The following is a 17,402-nucleotide window of genomic DNA, read 5'->3' as shown; positions in this document are numbered from 1 at the left end:
CAAACAAGGACCACCAAGGCTCTGCTGACTCATGAAAATCAATAGTGTGCATCTCAGTAACATCATATTGATAGACTGAGATCAGCCATGTTGGTAGCACTTACATCGCTGAAACTGACAAATGCGACAGATCAGGACGTTTTTCTCTTCCTGAAGAGCTGGTTGTTAAAAGCTTACCAGCACACCACTGATCAAAAGAACCGCTTGGAGATGTGGGACCCCTGAAACCTGGGAGACCCAAAACAAACTCCGAGAAAAGGGAGAGAAAGCAGCTCTTACCGCATCTGGATGTCAATCCTTTGAGCTAGTTTTCTCATCTGTTCTTGGCAACGTTTTAGCAAATCTACTTCCTGCAATGAAAGATGTCAGAAAGAGCGCGGCTCCTTAGAAACTCACAGCCTCCTGTCTCCCAGGCCAGTGCTCCACCCCTCACCTCTCACTGCCCACCCTCCATCCCACAAGGTGAAATGTCAGGGTGGGGTCCATTTCCTGCCTCGACCAGCATGATCCCCGGGCCAGGCACCTGAGGGTCGACTGTGGAAGCTGCACATTCTTTGCCCTACTGTCCTTTCTTTTTATATACTTCCAGAGTAAAAGAAAATGCAGCACCTACTATGCACCAAGGGTTCATTCATAGACCCTTTATTTATCATAAAATATGATACATTCATATTTTATCATTGAATTAAATAATGCATATGAAGTGATACAGTGTGTGGCATATAACAGGTGCTCAGTAAACACTGGCTGTTACTTTTGTTATTTATTGGTATTACTATTATGATGCCCATTTTGGAGAGGAAAAGACTGAGGGTCAAATGACCTCCTTTCTCACTGTGTCTAAATTGCAACCTAGGCCCCCACCCACGCTTTCTGAGCCCTAATTTTGCATGGGGTGACACATGTGGCTTCTGCTCCTGACAGGCAGCTCAGAAACGTCTCTGACCAGCTGGCCTTCCCTCCTCCCTCACGGGGCTGGCCAGACCCAGGGGGGCATCTTACCTGGATAAGATTTTTCTCCACGTTGTCATGGACCAAGTCAATCCCCGTCCTTTTCTCTCGCTGGTACAGACACTCCAGGGCCACCTGTAGGGGGCGTGGGGAATCATGTATTCTCCCTGCAGCTGTATGTAGACCCTGAGCAGAATTGACTCACATCTACCTTTGCCGTGGTCTGTTTCATTCCTGGGAAACCTGGATGCTTCATGTGGCCCCATCACTGTGCGTTTGGGTGGGCTTCTGCCTCCCCATCTCCATCAGTGAGGGATGCTGAGATGGTAGATGGGTGCAAAATCAGTGCACATCTCAAGCTGGCCATGCTGGTTAAGTTAGTTTGACAAATGTAAAGCGCTTAGAGTACTGTCAATAAGAATTACCTGTGAATATATATGAACACCCTTTTTTGGAGATCTCTAAATGGGGGAAGAGCTTTGGAAAGTGACATAGGCCAAGTAAGACCCAGGGAACCCTGCCACATAGACCTTATAACCGTCATGGGGACATGAACAGAGCAGAACAGAAGCCAGGGGAGTGGCTGCTCAGTGGAGCTCCTGCAGCAGCAGACTGTCAAAGAATTGTGATGGGTCACTGGTCTGTGATGTCACAAAGAGCAGCGGCAGTGAGAAGGAGGCAGGGGAGCACGGCATCTGGTGTTGGGATGCAAATGTATCTGGGAACTCAGAAAGGAGGGGGAGCACTTGATGCCACAAGAATTTACTGTCCCCTTCTCTGTGTCACACTCCATCAAGGTACTGGGGACACTGCAGTGAACTAAACAGTCCCTGTTCTTATGGAGTTCTAACAGAAGAGAGAGAACACACACAAATGACCATAGAAAGAAACTCAATCGTTTCTGACTGTGATAAGGGCTGTGATGAAAACAGGGAGCTGTGGGTGGGTGGGGAATAACCAGCAGGGTGGTCAGGGAGGACTTCTCTAAGGAGGTGGCAGACTGAGGCCTGAATTACGAGAAGCAGCAGAAATGAATGGGAATAATGCACCAGGAAGAGGGAACAGCCAGTGCAAAGGCCCTGGGGTAGGAGGAGCAGCAGACAGGAAGCCATTGGGCCTGTGACAAGGAATTCAGATGTTAACTAGGATGCATTAGGAAGCCACTGAGGGGGTTTTAGCGGGGAGGTGCAGAGATCTAGTTTAATATTTAAAACCATCCCTCTGGCTGCTGTCTGGAAAATGCGTTGGAGGGGCCAGAGGTCAGGAGGCCAGGAAGGAGGCCGTCACCATTGTCCATTGAGAGGCACCTGGAATGAGGTGGTAACCTTGGAGTTGGAGACAAGTGGACGGAAGTGAGATGCCTCTGGTCCCTGTGCCCCCATGTGATGGTCACAGGGGGCCACGTGATGGGGCAGAGCTGGGCTTTCCAGACAGGCTGGGGGAGTGAGGAGAGAGTCGGGGAGAGGGGAGGAGTGCTAGATTTCAGATTCTGCCTTGGGTCTCTGAGCAGCAGCCCTGCCCACTGTCCTTCCAGGGGGGAACCTGGGGGCATAGGGAAACAGTAGGGACCCCCATCCCATAGTGGTCAGAACCTGTGCCTTGTCTCCAGGGGAAACATGGAGGTAGGGCCTCTCCTACAGAAGCCCCCACGCCTGACACAGAGCAGGCACGGCTACAGGAGGTTTGCAGGCAGGGGTTCTGCATTCGCACACACTCCAGGGAGCAGCAGAACATCATCTTGTGTGATCACAATGATCTCCCATAGCAAAGGCAGATAATGCCAGTTCCTCACCCAGTGTCCACTCCAGGACCCAGTGAAAAATGCTCACTTACCCAGACTCCTCTGCACCCAGGGAGCCCACGTGAGTTCTGGCAAATGGGCTAAAAATGGACTCACATAACGGACCTTCAGGAAAAGTGATATTCCCTGGTAAAAAGGGACAGACACAGTTGGCATTTTGCCCCTTCCCTACCCATCCTCCTGCCTCGACTGAGAATTTCCAAATGCTCCTGGCAAGTGGGAGTTTGCAATATGAGATCTGAAACGTCCTTGAAAGTAGTAGGACAAAAGCCCCGTGTTAAGGATGGCCAAGCAGACAGGAGGCTGGGTCCCTTCTGGTATCACGTGGAGGCTGCAGCACCCTCCTCTCTTTTCCTCTGGAATTCTCATAACAGAAAATGAAATTCCTATTTGGCTGAGCTGCTGTACTCAAATAGCTGTTTACATGCAGCCTAAAGCTATCCTAACTGCTCCAGGATATGGCTGGAGACTGGGAAACCAAAGTGTGGAGGATGTCCGCATTCAGATATTTATTCATTTATTCAACAAATTCTTCTTGAGTGCCTGATGTGTGCCACACACTGTGCCAGGATGGGAAGACATTCAGAACATTGGTCTAGATGACAGGCAATCAGCACAGACACTGCTCATTGAGGACCAGCATAAACATACTGGTCCCCCACAGCTGAAGAGCAGCCCTTGGTGAAAAAGCAGACAAATCCCTGCCCTCATGGTGCCTATATAATAGTGTGTAGAGCAAAACAATAAGTAAATTGTACAGTATGTTCACAGGTCTTAAGGGCTACAGAGAAAAATAGAGCAGTTATTTGAAGCACATCTTCTAAAGACCATCACATACACACACACGTTTGTGATGTCTTTATGAAATCCCTGTGATTTTGATGTAACCCCAAGGAGAAAAGGAAATTCCATTCAGTCTGAGGAACCCTGATTGGACTGGGATTATTGTCAATTGACTAAGTTATATATATATATATATATATATATATATATATATATATATATATTTTTTTTTTTTTTTAAGCTTAAAGCTGATTATAGATGATGATGCAGCTCAAACTGAGCTGCATGGCGCCCATCACCTTGATCTTCACTCAAGGGGAGTGTGGGGGGCTGCATTGCAGGGGTGGTATCCCAGCGGCCGTCAGGCCCCCCCGCCCCGCACCCCACACTCACCTGCAGTGGACATTTCAGTTCCTCGGCCGCGCACTCCAGCCGCCTCTTGACTGCATCCAGGCTGTGGTTCTCGTTCAGAAGCCTCTCCAGCTCATAGCTCAGCTCCGACTTCCAGAAGCCGATATCTGACAGCCTCTGGCTCAGGTTCCGGCAGGTCCCCTCCTGCATCTGGCGCGTCAGCTGGTCCTTATCCTGCATGAGCTGCATGGAGTCGCCCATCAACTGGCCAGCCCGCAGCCGGGAGGCCTCGGCCGCGCGTATCTGCAGCTGGTTGGACTGGTCCCAGTCATGGGGGCTGTAGCGACAGAGGAGCGCTGAGCGGCCAGCCGGCAGGATGGTGGGCAGCTGCAGGGCGCTGCGGCACGTGGCTCCCTCGTCCAGGCAGGTCTGGGTGTTGGTGTAGAAGAGGCTGGGTCTCCATGAGTTCAGGTAGCGGTACCCAGGCAGGTAATAGGGCTGGTAACACCCCTGGATCACCGGGGCCGGCGCAACTGGGGGCAGCGCACTGATGCCACAGGCTTTCTTGGGGCCACAGTAACTGGCAGTCTGAGTGGTTCCAAGAAACTCCATCTTCCCCCTTCAGCTCCGCTAGGGCAAAACTGTGCCTAAGGAGGCCAAGGCACCACAGGAAGGCACCCAGCTGGGGCAAGTGAGCAGGGGTCCCAGTAAGGCCCCACTCCCCCGGGCTTTATGACAACAGTGCCGAGTCATAGAGGTCCTGCCCATCCCGGGCCATAGCATCACAATCAAAACACAGACCAGAGCTTCCCTGGTGGTGCAGTGGTTGAGAGTCTGCCTGCCGATGCACGGGACGCGGGTTCGTGCCCCGGTCTGGGAAGTTCCCACATGCTGTGGAGCGAGTGGCTGGGCCTGTGAGCCATGACCGCTGAGCCTGCACATCCGGAGCCTGTGCTCCGCAGCAGGAGAGGCCACAATAGTGAGAGGCCCGCGTACCACTGCAAAAAAAAAAATTCTTTGCCGAAAATTTTCGGAGAGCTCGGGGGTTTTTTTGGGCCTGAGCCACCTGTCTCCTTGCATGGCCCTGCAATAAACCTTTCTCTGCTCCAAACTCCAACATTTCGGTTTGTTTGGCCTCACTGTACATGGGGCACACAAACTTGTGCTAAGAGGTGTGGAGAGTAGGGGAGAGGCTTGATCAGATCTGCAGATCACTGCCTTGGCCTCCACTCCAACCCACTTACGAAATGTCAGTCACTGAGTCAGTGACAGCGGTTGAGGGGCTCCCATGGCCAGGAAGTTCGCATGTGGGGAAATCAGCTCAGTGCTCTCCGGGCAGAAGAGGCCTTTCCCTCGAGTGGAATCCCAGCTCCGTCCCCTCTCCCAGCCTGGAAAATGCCCAGGATTGTGTCTCCCTCGGACGCTGTGAGAATCAAGTAAAGGCAGAACAAGGTACTTAGCACCTAGTGGGTGATCAGCAGCTGTTATTGGTGTTACTATTATTCTTAGACTGCACTTTGCCACATCATTTCATGTAATCCTTTTGCTCACGCCTGGAGGTGGGCGTTATTCGAGCCCTCATTTTACAGGGGGGCAAACTGAGGCTCAGAGAGGTGCATTTGTTTGCCCAAGGGCACACAGCTAGTCTTGGGAAATGGCTCAGGTAGCGCTGCTTCCCCTGAGGATAAGGAGAGCCATATAAAAGCCGTAGATGTGCTTTGCAGTGGGCCTGGCAGGGAGCTCAGAGAACATCTCAGTGACGTCGAGTTTCTATTTTTCTGCCAACATTTTATTATAAACATTTTTTAAAAATGCAGTGGTTTTAAAACACTCTAATATGGAAGGTTGTCTTCAGATAAACTCTTGCACAGAGGCAGGGCACATGACACAGAGCCCTAAGGTGCTCTGGCTGGAGGGAGCCGGAGGTGGGGGAGGGGTCCCTTCCCCCTGAGTCCCTAGGGCTCCACAGAGCACAGTGGGAAGACCGTGATTCAGCCCACCCCCCTCCCCATTTCACAAGAGAAGAGGCATGAAGGTCACCTACCAGGAAGTGGAAAAGCCAGACTCCACGTCCACGTTTTCTGAACTCACACTAATTACCTAGAGAAACGTTATGATTGTTATGATCATCAAAAAGCGTTCTGTTGGGCTTCCCTAGTGGCCCAGTGGTTGAGAGTCCGCCTGCCGATGCAGGGGACACGGGTTCGTGCCCCGGTCCGGGAGGATCCCACATGCCGCGGAGCGGCTGGGCCCGTGAGCCATGGCCGCTGAGCCTGCGCGTCCGAAGCCTGTGCTCCGCAACGGGAGAGGCCACAACAGTGAGAGGCCCACGTACCGCAAAAAAAAAAAAAAAAAAAAAGCGTTCTGTTAAATTTGGAAGCGTGTAACTAGACTTACTGTGATCACTTTGTAATGCAGACAAATATTGAATTATTAGGTTGTACACCTGAAACTAATATAACGTTATATACCGATGTTTCCTCAGAAAAAAGAAACTGGAATCATGCCGTAGGTGAGTGTGGTGTCTTGGTTTCCTATGGCTGCTGTCACAAATCACCACCAAGTTAGTGACTTGACGCTACACAGATGTATTCTCTTACAGCTCTGGAGGTCAGAATTCCAAAATGAGCCTCAAGGGGCTCAAATCAAGGTGTGAGGAGGGCTGGTTCCTTCTGGAGGCTCCAGGAAGAATCCGATTCCTTGCCCTTTCCAGCTTCCAGAAGCTGCCTGCATCCTTTGGCTTGTAGCCTCTCCCCACATCTTCAAAGCCGGCAGCTAGCATCTTCTCTCCCCCTCCCTCAACCCTCCTGCTTCCTTCTTACAGGACACTTCTAATCACATCAGACCCACCCAGATAATCTATGGTAATCTCCCCATTGGAGATCCTTAATTTAGTCATACCTGCAAAGGCCCCTTTACCATGTAAGGTAACATATCCACAGGTTTCCTGGCATTAGAATATGGACATCTTTGGGGGGCTATTATTCTGTCCACCACAGTGAGCAATGTAAAAGAATACCGGGTGATAAGAAAGGCAAACAAAAATACCATGCTGTGGATTGTCCAAATGTGAAGACTCAGGGTTAAGGGGGTGAATCAGAGCATCTCCTGAACCATTGCTTTTCCCAAGGTCTTGTTTATTTATGATGCATTTGTTTTAAGTTCTAAAAACAATACTGTGTGTGTCTCACCTGGACTCTAGTCCCCATCTAGTCCTTTCAATTTGCATCTCTCACACGTGAATGTGTCCACAGATCACCTGAGGATTGGATTAAAATGCATATTCTCATTGAGTAGAGCTGGGGGCAGGGCAGGAGGTGCTGCATTTCCTACAAGCTCCCAGGTGAGGCTGGTCCACAGACCACACCTGGGGTAGTGGGGCCCTGAAATAAGTTCTATGAGGGAAAGGACCTTATTTGATTTTGCTCATATTTGTACCCACAGCACTTAGAATAATACCTGGAATATAGTAGGTGCAAAATTTGGGTTTGTTAAATGAATAAAGAAATGGATAGGGCTTCCCTGGTGGCGCAGTGGTTGAGAGTCCGCCTGCTGATGCAGGGGACACGGGTTCATGCCCCAGTCTGGGAAGAGCCCACATGCCGCGGAGCGGCTAGGCCCGTGAGCCATGGCCACTGAGCCTGCGCGTCCGGAGCCTGTGCTCCGCAACAGGAGAGGCCACAACAGTGGGAGGCCCGCATACCGCAAAAAAAAAAAAAAAAAAAAAGAAAGAAATGGATGGATAGATGGATACGTGGATGGGTGTATGGCTAGGTGGGTAGATGGATGGATGGATGGATGGTTAGATGAAGTGACAGAATTTCAGATGCCATTAAATGAGAAAGGTAAATTCAAAACAGTTAGCCATGGATCAACCAAAACTCAGCAAAAAGGAATAGTAAAACCTGACAACTCAGTCCAAAAGACTCAAGGAATCACCTTCTAAAAGTTTAGAAAGTGAAAATACTCAAATACTTTGTGTGTGACTGTTAGGGAACTCCTGAGCAGTGACTTCCAAAGCATGGGCAGTGGAGTTTTTAGGGTTCATCCATGGTGAAGCATGTGTCAGTACTTTGTTCCCTTTCATGGCTGAATACTACCCCAATCACATGTCTAGACCACATTTCGTTTAGGCATTCATCCGTTGATGAACATTTGGGTTGCTTCCACTTTTTGGCTATTATGAATAATATTGCTGTGAACATTTCTGTACAAGTTTTTGTGTGGACATAAGTTTTCAATTTTCTTGAATAGTTACCAAAGAGTGGAATTGCTGGGCCCTATGGTAATTCTGTTTTGATTACTGTTGAGTTTTAATAAAATGTAAATCAGCACATTTTATTACTTAGCTTTTAAATAAATATTGTATTATTCATAGAAGTTAATTCAAGGAACTCCCAACTACACAGTCAGCCACCACACACACAGGCTGGGCCACACATGTTTGGTTGGACAGTAAGTTCTTAACGCCTGGGAATTGTTGACTCTCTCTTTGGGCTCATTTAGTGTCTCCAAGCCCTTGGGGTGCTTTGCACTCCTGCATCCAGACCGTAGACTTAACACACACAAGGTTAGCCATGATGGAAAAATGAAACCGGAACACAGACTGCTTCCATTCTGTCATTCTATGTGACACTGGGAGTTTTTATTTGTGTCTAGGATGTAAAACAGTGAAACAGAGTGGGATCTGCAAGGTGTAATATTTTTGTTTGGAACGTGGACATTTTAGTTCATGCATGAAATCTTTTACTGAACTCAGTATCTTTAAAATTGAAATGTAATCTTTGTATCTGTCAACTGTATCAAAACTAAGAAAGTAACCAGGAATATAATTATTACTGGGAATATTATTGTATAGAGGAGGAAGGTGTTAAAAAAAATTGTCTACTCTGGGTGTTGAATATACTACGCACGCCACTGCTTAGAGGTCCCTCATCCACCACTAAAAGATGTTTTTTTCAATCTCTTGTAAAAGAGATTCTTTCAGTCTCTTTCTGGCTGATGGAAAACTCATTCAATTTCTGAAATCCCTATGGGAAGTGGACTAGGAGAGACTGGGGAGATGGGGAGAGGAGACCCGACTGACCCCCGGAATGGGGTTCGCAATCCTCCACCCCAGCTCCGCCTCCCGATCATTGGGTACCCCTGGTCCAGGATCGCACTAACTATTTTATTGCCATCTCTGCCTGCAGCTGCGCCATTGAGATGGCTGCCTGACTTTTTTTAGATGTTGGGGGTAGGAGTTTAATTAATTTATTTATTTTTGCTGTGTTGGGTCTTCGTTTCTGTGCGAGGGCTTTCTCTAGTTGCGGCGAGCGGGGGCCACTCTTCATCGCGGTGCGCGGGCCTCTCACTATCGCGGCCTCTCTTGTTGCGGAGCACAGTCTCCAGACGCGCAGGCTCAGTAGCTGTGTGGCTGCCTGACTTTCACAAGCTGTGAAGGGATAGCTCCACGTCTGTGAATTTAATGTGAAATCCACCTGCCTGCAGAAGAAAGGCACGGAGAGACTGTATTAGGTGAAGGCTGGAGCAGCACTGTCCAGTGATAGAACTTTCTGCAGCGATCAACTCAACAAGTCAGCAAGCGTTCCTTGGGCGCCCCCTGCAGGTAGATAGCAATCTGTCACTTGTCCTTCCCCGCAGCCAAAATCTGTGACTGGAGGTGACTCCAAGCAGTGCTTAGAAAACTGGAAAAATAGGGTCACACACAGGAAAGAGAGAAAAAAATCCAGGAATAAGCTGCCTTCAATTCAACACCCGTGTCAGTTTGTATCATTCAAAAACTGAAGTTATATTTTACAATATAGCTTTTTTTTTTCACTTTGAATTTCGGAAGATACCTTTTTGGAGCTTAGAGCACTGGCCCTGGCTGGTGTCCAACAACTCAGCAATCTTTCTTGAAATCTACCTGCGGATACACACATACATGTGTGCTAAAACACACACGTATATGTGCTCACTGCTGCATTGATTGTAGCAGGGAAAAAGTGCAGCTAACCAAATGGCCCTCAGTACAGGATGGCTAAATAAAATATACAACACCTATTCTATGGAGAACTCTGCAGCATAAAAAGAAGTTAGGCCTGTATTTGCCGATATGAAAAGATTTCTGAGATATCAGTGTAAGTGAAGAAAGCAAAATATAGAAGATTATATACCCTATGGTACCCCTTGAGCAGATACGTAGGTAATTGTATATGAACAAACACTTCTGGAAAGATACACAGGAACCAGTGCCTGAGTGATTACCTTTGGACAAGGACAGGAGTGGAACCGGAGGCACAGGGGGAGACTTTTATTTTTTGATTAAGCCTTCCATACTGCTATATATACACAGTCAACCCTGGAACAACGCGGTGGGTAGGGGCGCTGACCCTCAACACGGCCGAAAATCCGACTATAATTTATAGTCGGCCCTCCTTATGCACCATTCCACATCTCAACCAACTGTAGATTGTGTAGAAATGTTGTATTTATTATTGAGAAAAATCCAGGTATAAGTGGACATGTGCAGTTTAAACCCATGTTGTTCAAGGGTCAACTGTAATTTTTCTTAGTATATATGTAATATATGCAATATATGTAGTATAAGTAGTATACTATATATGTAATATATTCACATACATAACCTAATAGGACATCTACTTCCCGCCAAGATTGAGTAATAGGGATTAGCTGTACCCTCCCATCTGAAACTACTCAGAAAACACTCAAAATATATGAAATGATGATTTTCAAGACACTGGACATCAGGCATGAAGGACAGTCCTCCCTGTGAGATGAGAAACAAATGAGGTGAGTCCTCCAACCACCACAGCTCACTGCCTGGACAGAGCTTCCAGGCCATGGTGCAGGGAGGGGGACTGCCTCCAGTTAAGGGAGCCGGGCAGGTGGGACACCAATGTGTCTAGAGTCTGAAGGACAGAGCTCAAAGGAGGAGGGAGCTGCCCAGAGAGAGCTCTGTAGACTTGCAGCTGGTTCCCTTGGTGTCCAGCTGAGCAGGATCAGTGCACGCCTGTGAGGAAATGACCCCGGACTGGGGAAGAACCACCCCAAAGCATCAGAGGGAACAATCCCAGAGCTCCCCCAGGCTGGGAATAGTTCCCCATCCCACCAACCACAGTAGATTTCATCATCTGTGCAGCATCAAGTCAAATAGACAGAGGGTTTTACCTAAGTATTAGGGCAAAATTAGTCCCAGACTCATTGCCACTCTGGTCCTGCCTAACAAAGCTTAAAAGCAGTACCCCAAAGATTAAAATGTTTTCAGTCTGTTTGCTGGTGTCCCAGAAAAAAATCGAGAATATTTGTAAAAATACAAACATTTTCAGCACTCAGTAAGGTAAAATTCACAATATCTGGCATCCAATAAAAAATTGGATCGCAATTGAAAAAACTGCAAAGAAGTAGGAAACTAAGACCCATAATGGGGGGTGGGGGGTGGGTGGATCAATCTAATGAACCCAAACCAGAAATGATACAGATAATAGAATTAGTAGACAAGAACATTTAAAAAGTTATCATAACTACATCAGTGTGTTCAAGAAGAGAGAGGAAAAATTGGCCACATTAAGTGGAGACTTGGACGATATTAAAAAACAAAACAAAATACCTGAATTGAACTTCTAGAGAGGAAAAGCACAATGTCTGAGATGAAAAATATGCAAGATGAGATTAAAGGTATGTTTTAGTCGACCAAGGCTGCCATACAAAATACCATAAACTGACACAAAATACTCTAAGTACCAGAAATTTATGTCTCACAGTTCTGGAAGCTGGAAGTCTGAGCTCGGGGCCAGCACAGTTGGGTTCTGGTGAGGTCTCTCTAGTTGGCTTACAGACAGCTGCCTTCTCACTCACTGTGTTCCCACATGGCCTTTCCTTGTGTGGAGAGGGAGCAAGCTACGTGTCTCCTCTTATAAAGACACTAATCCCATCATGAGGACTCCCTCTCCTCTCCATGACCTCATCACCTCCCAAAGGCCCACCTTCCAATACCATCACATTGGGAGTTAGGGCTTCAACCTATGAATTGGGGTGTGCAGAGTGGGGCAACACAAACATTCAGTCTATAATAAGGCAGATTAAATACTGCAGAAGAAAAGATTAGTGAAGTTGAAGAGAGAGCAACAGAGACTACCCAAAATGAAACAGAGGAAAAAAAAAAGACCAAGAAACAGAACTATAGAATAGTGCTGAGAGAAATCTAGAAGGACCTAAATAGAGAGATAAATCATGTGTGTGGACTAGGAGACTCAATATTGTTAAGAGGTCAGTTCTTCCCAAACTGAAGGTTAGATTCAATGCAAATCCAACCAAAATCCCAGCAGGCTTTTGGGGGTAGAAATTAATTAACTGATTCTAAAATTCAAAGGACCTAAATAGCCAAAACAACTTTGAAAAGAAAAACAAAGTTGGAGGATTTGAGGTCTCTGACTTCAAGGCTTATTATAAAGCTACAGTATGGTATTGGCACAAAGACAGAAAAAGATCTTATTCTGAATAAAGAATACAGAAATATATCCACATATTCATGCTCAGTTGACTTTCAGCAAAGGTATAAAGTTAATTGTGTGGAGAAAAAATAGTATTTTCAATAAAAGATGCCGGAACAATTAGAGATATATATGTGTGTGTATATATATACACATATCTATATCTATATCTATATATCTCAACCCGTACCTTGCACTATATACAAAAATTACATACAAAAAAAATTAGCTCCAAATGAGTCATAGACCTAAATATAAGGTCTAAAACTATAAAAATTCTAGAAAGAAACATAGGAGAAAATATTTGTGACCTTGTGTAAGGCAGATTTCTTAGGTATGTTTTCTAAAACACAGTACATAAAAGAAAAAATTTGATAAACTGGACCTCATCAAAATTAAGAACAGCTCTTCAAAAGACATTCGTAAGAGAATTTTCAATCTCAAGCCACAGACTAGGAGAAATATTTGCCAAACATAACTGATAAGGAACCTGTATCCAGAACATATACAGTATTCTCAAAACTCAATACTTAAGCAACCAAAATTTTTTTAAACGGGCTTAAAATTTGAACACTTTGGCAAAGAAGATATGCTGATGGCAAATGAACACCTGAAAAGATGGCAACATAATTTCTCACTAGGGAAATGCAAATTAAAACCACAAGCAGCTTTATTTGTAACACCCGCAGGCTGGAAGCAATCCAAATGTCCATCCACAGGTAAATGGATTAACAAGCTGTGGTGTACTCATACAATGAAATACTTCACTGAAGCCAGAAGAAATGAACTTCACACACTCAACAACATGGATGAACCTGAAATAAACATGCTGAAAGAAGCCAGATGAAAAGGAGCACACACCATATGATTCCACTGATAAAAAATTCTAGAAAACCCACACTCATCTATGCAGGCAGGAAACAGGGCAGTGACTGCCGGCAGGGATCAGGGGCAGGTTTGCAAAGGTCATGAGGAAACTTTGGGGGATGATCTGTGTGTTCACTATCTTGATTGCGGTGATGGTTTCACAGGTACAGTATATGTAAGTCAAAACTTATCAACTGTACGCTTTAAATATGTGCAGTCTGTTTATCAGTTGCCCGTCAATAAAGCTGTTTGTTTAAGAAATTAACAATTGCTAACACCTATATACTGCACAAATGTGTAAAGAATTTTTTAAGAACGTGTTTTACTCATATTAACTTATTTAATCCTTCCAACGATAATTCTCTGAAGGAGTTGATATTATCGTTGCCATTTTACAGGGGAGGAAACTAAGGCATGAAGAAAAGATTTGAAAGCTGGTAAATGGGGAGCTGGAATTTGAACGCAGATGGCTGGCATTCAAAAATCCACGTTCTTAACCAGCAAACGAGTCAACTTCTCCGTATATAATGGATCTGAACCTTATTTTTCGACTCAGTTATATATCAAGTGCCTGTATACACTGCAGGCGCTTGATATATAACTGATATTAGATATCTAATATCTTCGTTAGATATTTTTGCTGGATCCAAGGGAAGAGGTAGGAAATTCTCTACTCCAGAACTTAAAATTTTTTCCACGTCCTGACTTTGGTCATAGATGGGGTAGGAGTGCCACCTGGTGGTACAGTGTGGAACGGCACGCATCTCCTGTGCATTTCACAGGGCAGCGTTTTCACCACCTGCAGTGTGTTTAAGATGCTTCAGTCCTGCTAGATCACCATCTAAATTCTTAACCTGTTTGACCCAGGTGCTAGTCTTGTTTCATTCACTAACCTGCTATGTGATTAGGGACAATTTTCTCTGTCTAGGCCTCAGTTCCCCCATCTGTAAACAAGGGTGCAGGATCTCACCTCTGCAACTCTCACCTACAACCCCAAGTTTACTTAAACACAACTGTGTATTGGACCTTTGCTCTGTGCTTGGTGCTTTGCATGAATGAAATTATTTTATCCCCACAGCAACATCATTGGGCAATTGCTCTTTTTTTTTAGCCCTGCCTCGCGACTTGTGGGCTCTTAATTCCCTGACCAGGGATGGAACCTGGGCCACGGCATTGAAAGTGCCGTGTCCTAACCACTGGACCGCCAGGGAATTGCTGGCTCTTATTATCCCCATTTTACAGATGAGCAGGCTGAGGGTGGAGACCAGAAGGGACGTGCCCAGTGTTATTCAGCTCATTAGAATCAGGATTTAAACACATGTCATCTGACTTCAGAACACGAGCTGTAAACCCCTGTGTCATCTGCCCTCACCCATCTCACCCATCCCAACCATGGACGTCTGTAGTGCCATCGCTAGAAACCCTGAGGAGTTTTGGGTTTTTTGTTGTTGTTGTTGTTTTGTTTTTGCGGTACGCTGGCCTCTCACTGTTGTGGCCTCTCCCGTTGCAGAGCACAGGCTCCGGATGCGTAGGCTCAGCGGCCATGGCTCACGGGCCCAGCCACTCTGCGGCATGTGGGATCTTCCCGGACCGGGGCACGAACCCGTGTCCCCTGCATCGGCAAGCGGACTCTCAACCATTGCGCCACTAGGGAAGCCCCCTGAGGAGTTTTTTAAACATTCTGTGATATTATGATTTATAATAAGAAACATATATTTGGTCTTTTTTCCCATGTCTGGCACAGAGCTCCTAAAATCCTTGGAATTTCCTAAGGGCAGAGAGCAATAAAGGTGTCTCTTGTTATGTTAATAGACCTCACTTAAGGATGGGGGCTGGTTGCCAGGGGAACCAACCTAGCGATTGGAGGGTTGGAACTTTCAGTCCCACCTCCCCAGCTTGGGGCTGAACCAATCGCTGATGACTTACTCAATCGTGACTTAATCGTCATCGTAATGAAGCCTCCATTAAAAGGACAGGTTTTGGTGAAAACGGAGATTTGTGGGGAGAGGTGCCCCTGGGAGGGGCTTGGACTCTCTGAGCTCTTTCCTCATACCTTACCCTGTGCATCTCTTCCATCTGGCTGTTCCTGAGTTATACTCTTTTAGGATAAACCGGTATCTAGTAAGTAAAATGTTTTCTCTGATTTCTGTGAGCTACTCTAGCAAATTAATTGACTCCAAAGCGGGAGGAGGTCATGGGTACCTCTGATTTATAGTCAGTCAAAAGCACAGGTAACAACCTGGGCTTGCAGCTGGCATCTTGGGGAGGAGGGCAGTCTTCTAAGATTGAGCCCTTAACCTGTGGAATCTGACGCTAACTCCAATAGCTTCAAAATTGTTGAATTGTAGGACACCCATCTGGCGTCCAGGGCATTTTTCGTTGGCATGGGGAACCCCCCACACACACCTCCCACCCACATTGGAAACTGGGTTCAGAACCTCTTTATAGGCCCAGGCCCCATGCACAAGTTTCTGATTTAATTGATGTGGAGGAGGAGAACCGGCGCATAAAATACCCCAGGTGATTATAATGTGTAGCCAGGCTGAGAAACCTTGCTGTCGAAATAATATACCCAGTGTCCCACCAGTCTCAGTGCAGATTTAAGCTCTAATAATTTCAGAAGTATAAACAAATTTTGTTTCTAGAGCAGTTTTAGGTGTACAGAAAAAAACCTTTCAGGAAGTTCAGAGAGTTCTGATATATTCCCCCCACCCCGTTGCCCCCGTTATTATTAACATCTTGCACTGGTGTGGTATATTTGTTGTCATTGGTGAACCAATACTGATACATTATTATTAACTAAAGTCCATAGTTTAAGTTAGGGTTCACTCTTAATGTTGTACCTTCTATGAGATTTAATAAATGCATAATGTAATGTCCTGTGGCCACCATTACAGTATCCCACAGAATAGTTTTACTGCCCTGAAGTCGCCTGTGCTCTTCATCCCTCCCACTCCTAACCCCTCCCCGAAATCCTGGCAATCACTAATCTTTTCACTGTCTCTGGTTTTACAAACTTTTTTTTTTTTTTTTTTTTTTGCGGTACGCGGGCCTCTCACTGTTGTGGCCTCTCCTGTTGCAGAGCACAGGGTCCGGACGCGCAGGCTCAGCGGCCATGGCTCACGGGCCCAGCCGCTCCGCGGCATGTGGAATCCTCCTGGACCGGGGCACGAACCCGCGTCCCCTGCATCGGCAGGCGGACTCCCAACCACTGTGCCACCAGGGAATCCCCTACAAACTTATTTTTTTAATCATTTAAAAACTTAGCTATTTGAATCTACAACAGCACGTTTTTCAACTTTAATTTTGGTGTTTCTTTTTGGCCATGCCACACAGCTTGCAGGATCTCAGTTCCCCGAACGGGGAATGAACCCAGGCCCCGGCAGCGAGAGCCCAGAATCCTAACTACTCGGCCACCAGGGAACTCCCTAAATTTTCATTTTGTTGTTTTAGTCATCATGGCCATCTGCCATCAGAGGGACTGAAATAAAAATTTAAAGTCTATTGTTTCAAACTCAGGAGGCGAAATAAATGTGAAGGAAATGTAAACTTTCAAATGCCAGTTTTTGTAATTTTGTTCATGCTTCAAAAGTTCCTAAAGGAGAAAACTTGGCTCAGACTTTTGGAACACGCTGTACTCGAGAAAGGAGAACCAGTTGCTTCCACAGGCCAGGAACAGCATCTGTGAGAAAAGGGTGCTCAGAGGTCTCTCACGGGGGATTGGGTAATGGCCGGACAGGCAAGGGCTGGGGGAGGGGCGGGCAGCGGGGACATTCCTGGCGGAAGGACCTCTGTGAGCAACAGAGTAATGGGCTGGGGTCCCCGGGGAAGTGCTAGCTGTTCAGTGGTTAGTGCCCAGCCTTCACACTGGCCCAGGGCAAGAAATGAGCCTGGATGGGGATATATGTTTATGTATAACTGATTCACTTTGTTGTACAGCAGATACTAGCACACCATTGTAAAGCAGTTATACTCCAATAAAGATATTTTTTTTAAAAAAAGAAAAGAAAGAAATGAGCCTGGAGTGGTCAGATGGTCTCCAAGACCACTGAAAACCATGCGAAGATTGGATGTTAGCCTGTGGGCCATAGGGAGCCATTGAAGGTTTAAGAGCAGCAGAGCAACACCGTGTGATCTGCGTGGGGAAAGGTCAG

General features: G+C 46.4%; 1 protein-coding gene across 1 annotated transcript in view; it reads right to left on the bottom strand.

The window, feature by feature from the left end:
• TEKT5 (tektin 5) overlaps positions 1–4,498 on the bottom strand; it is a gene marked incomplete at its 5' end in the record, with an annotated part of 39,518 nt that extends 35,020 nt beyond the window's left edge. Inside the window, 3 exons of the mRNA XM_082644466.1 lie at positions 280–350; positions 1,003–1,086; positions 3,929–4,498. Of these exons, the coding sequence (XP_082500592.1) occupies positions 280–350; positions 1,003–1,086; positions 3,929–4,498 (725 nt within the window). The remainder of the gene's footprint in view (positions 1–279; positions 351–1,002; positions 1,087–3,928) is intronic.
• Positions 4,499–17,402: the final 12,904 nt, after the last annotated feature.

Source organism: Mesoplodon mirus (assembly GCF_964341445.2).
Source record: "Mesoplodon mirus genome assembly, chromosome: 15".
NCBI classification, from domain to species: Eukaryota; Metazoa; Chordata; class Mammalia; order Artiodactyla; family Ziphiidae; genus Mesoplodon; species Mesoplodon mirus.
Note: the sequence above shows the minus strand (reverse complement) of the source record. Positions and strands in the feature narration are given on the sequence as shown.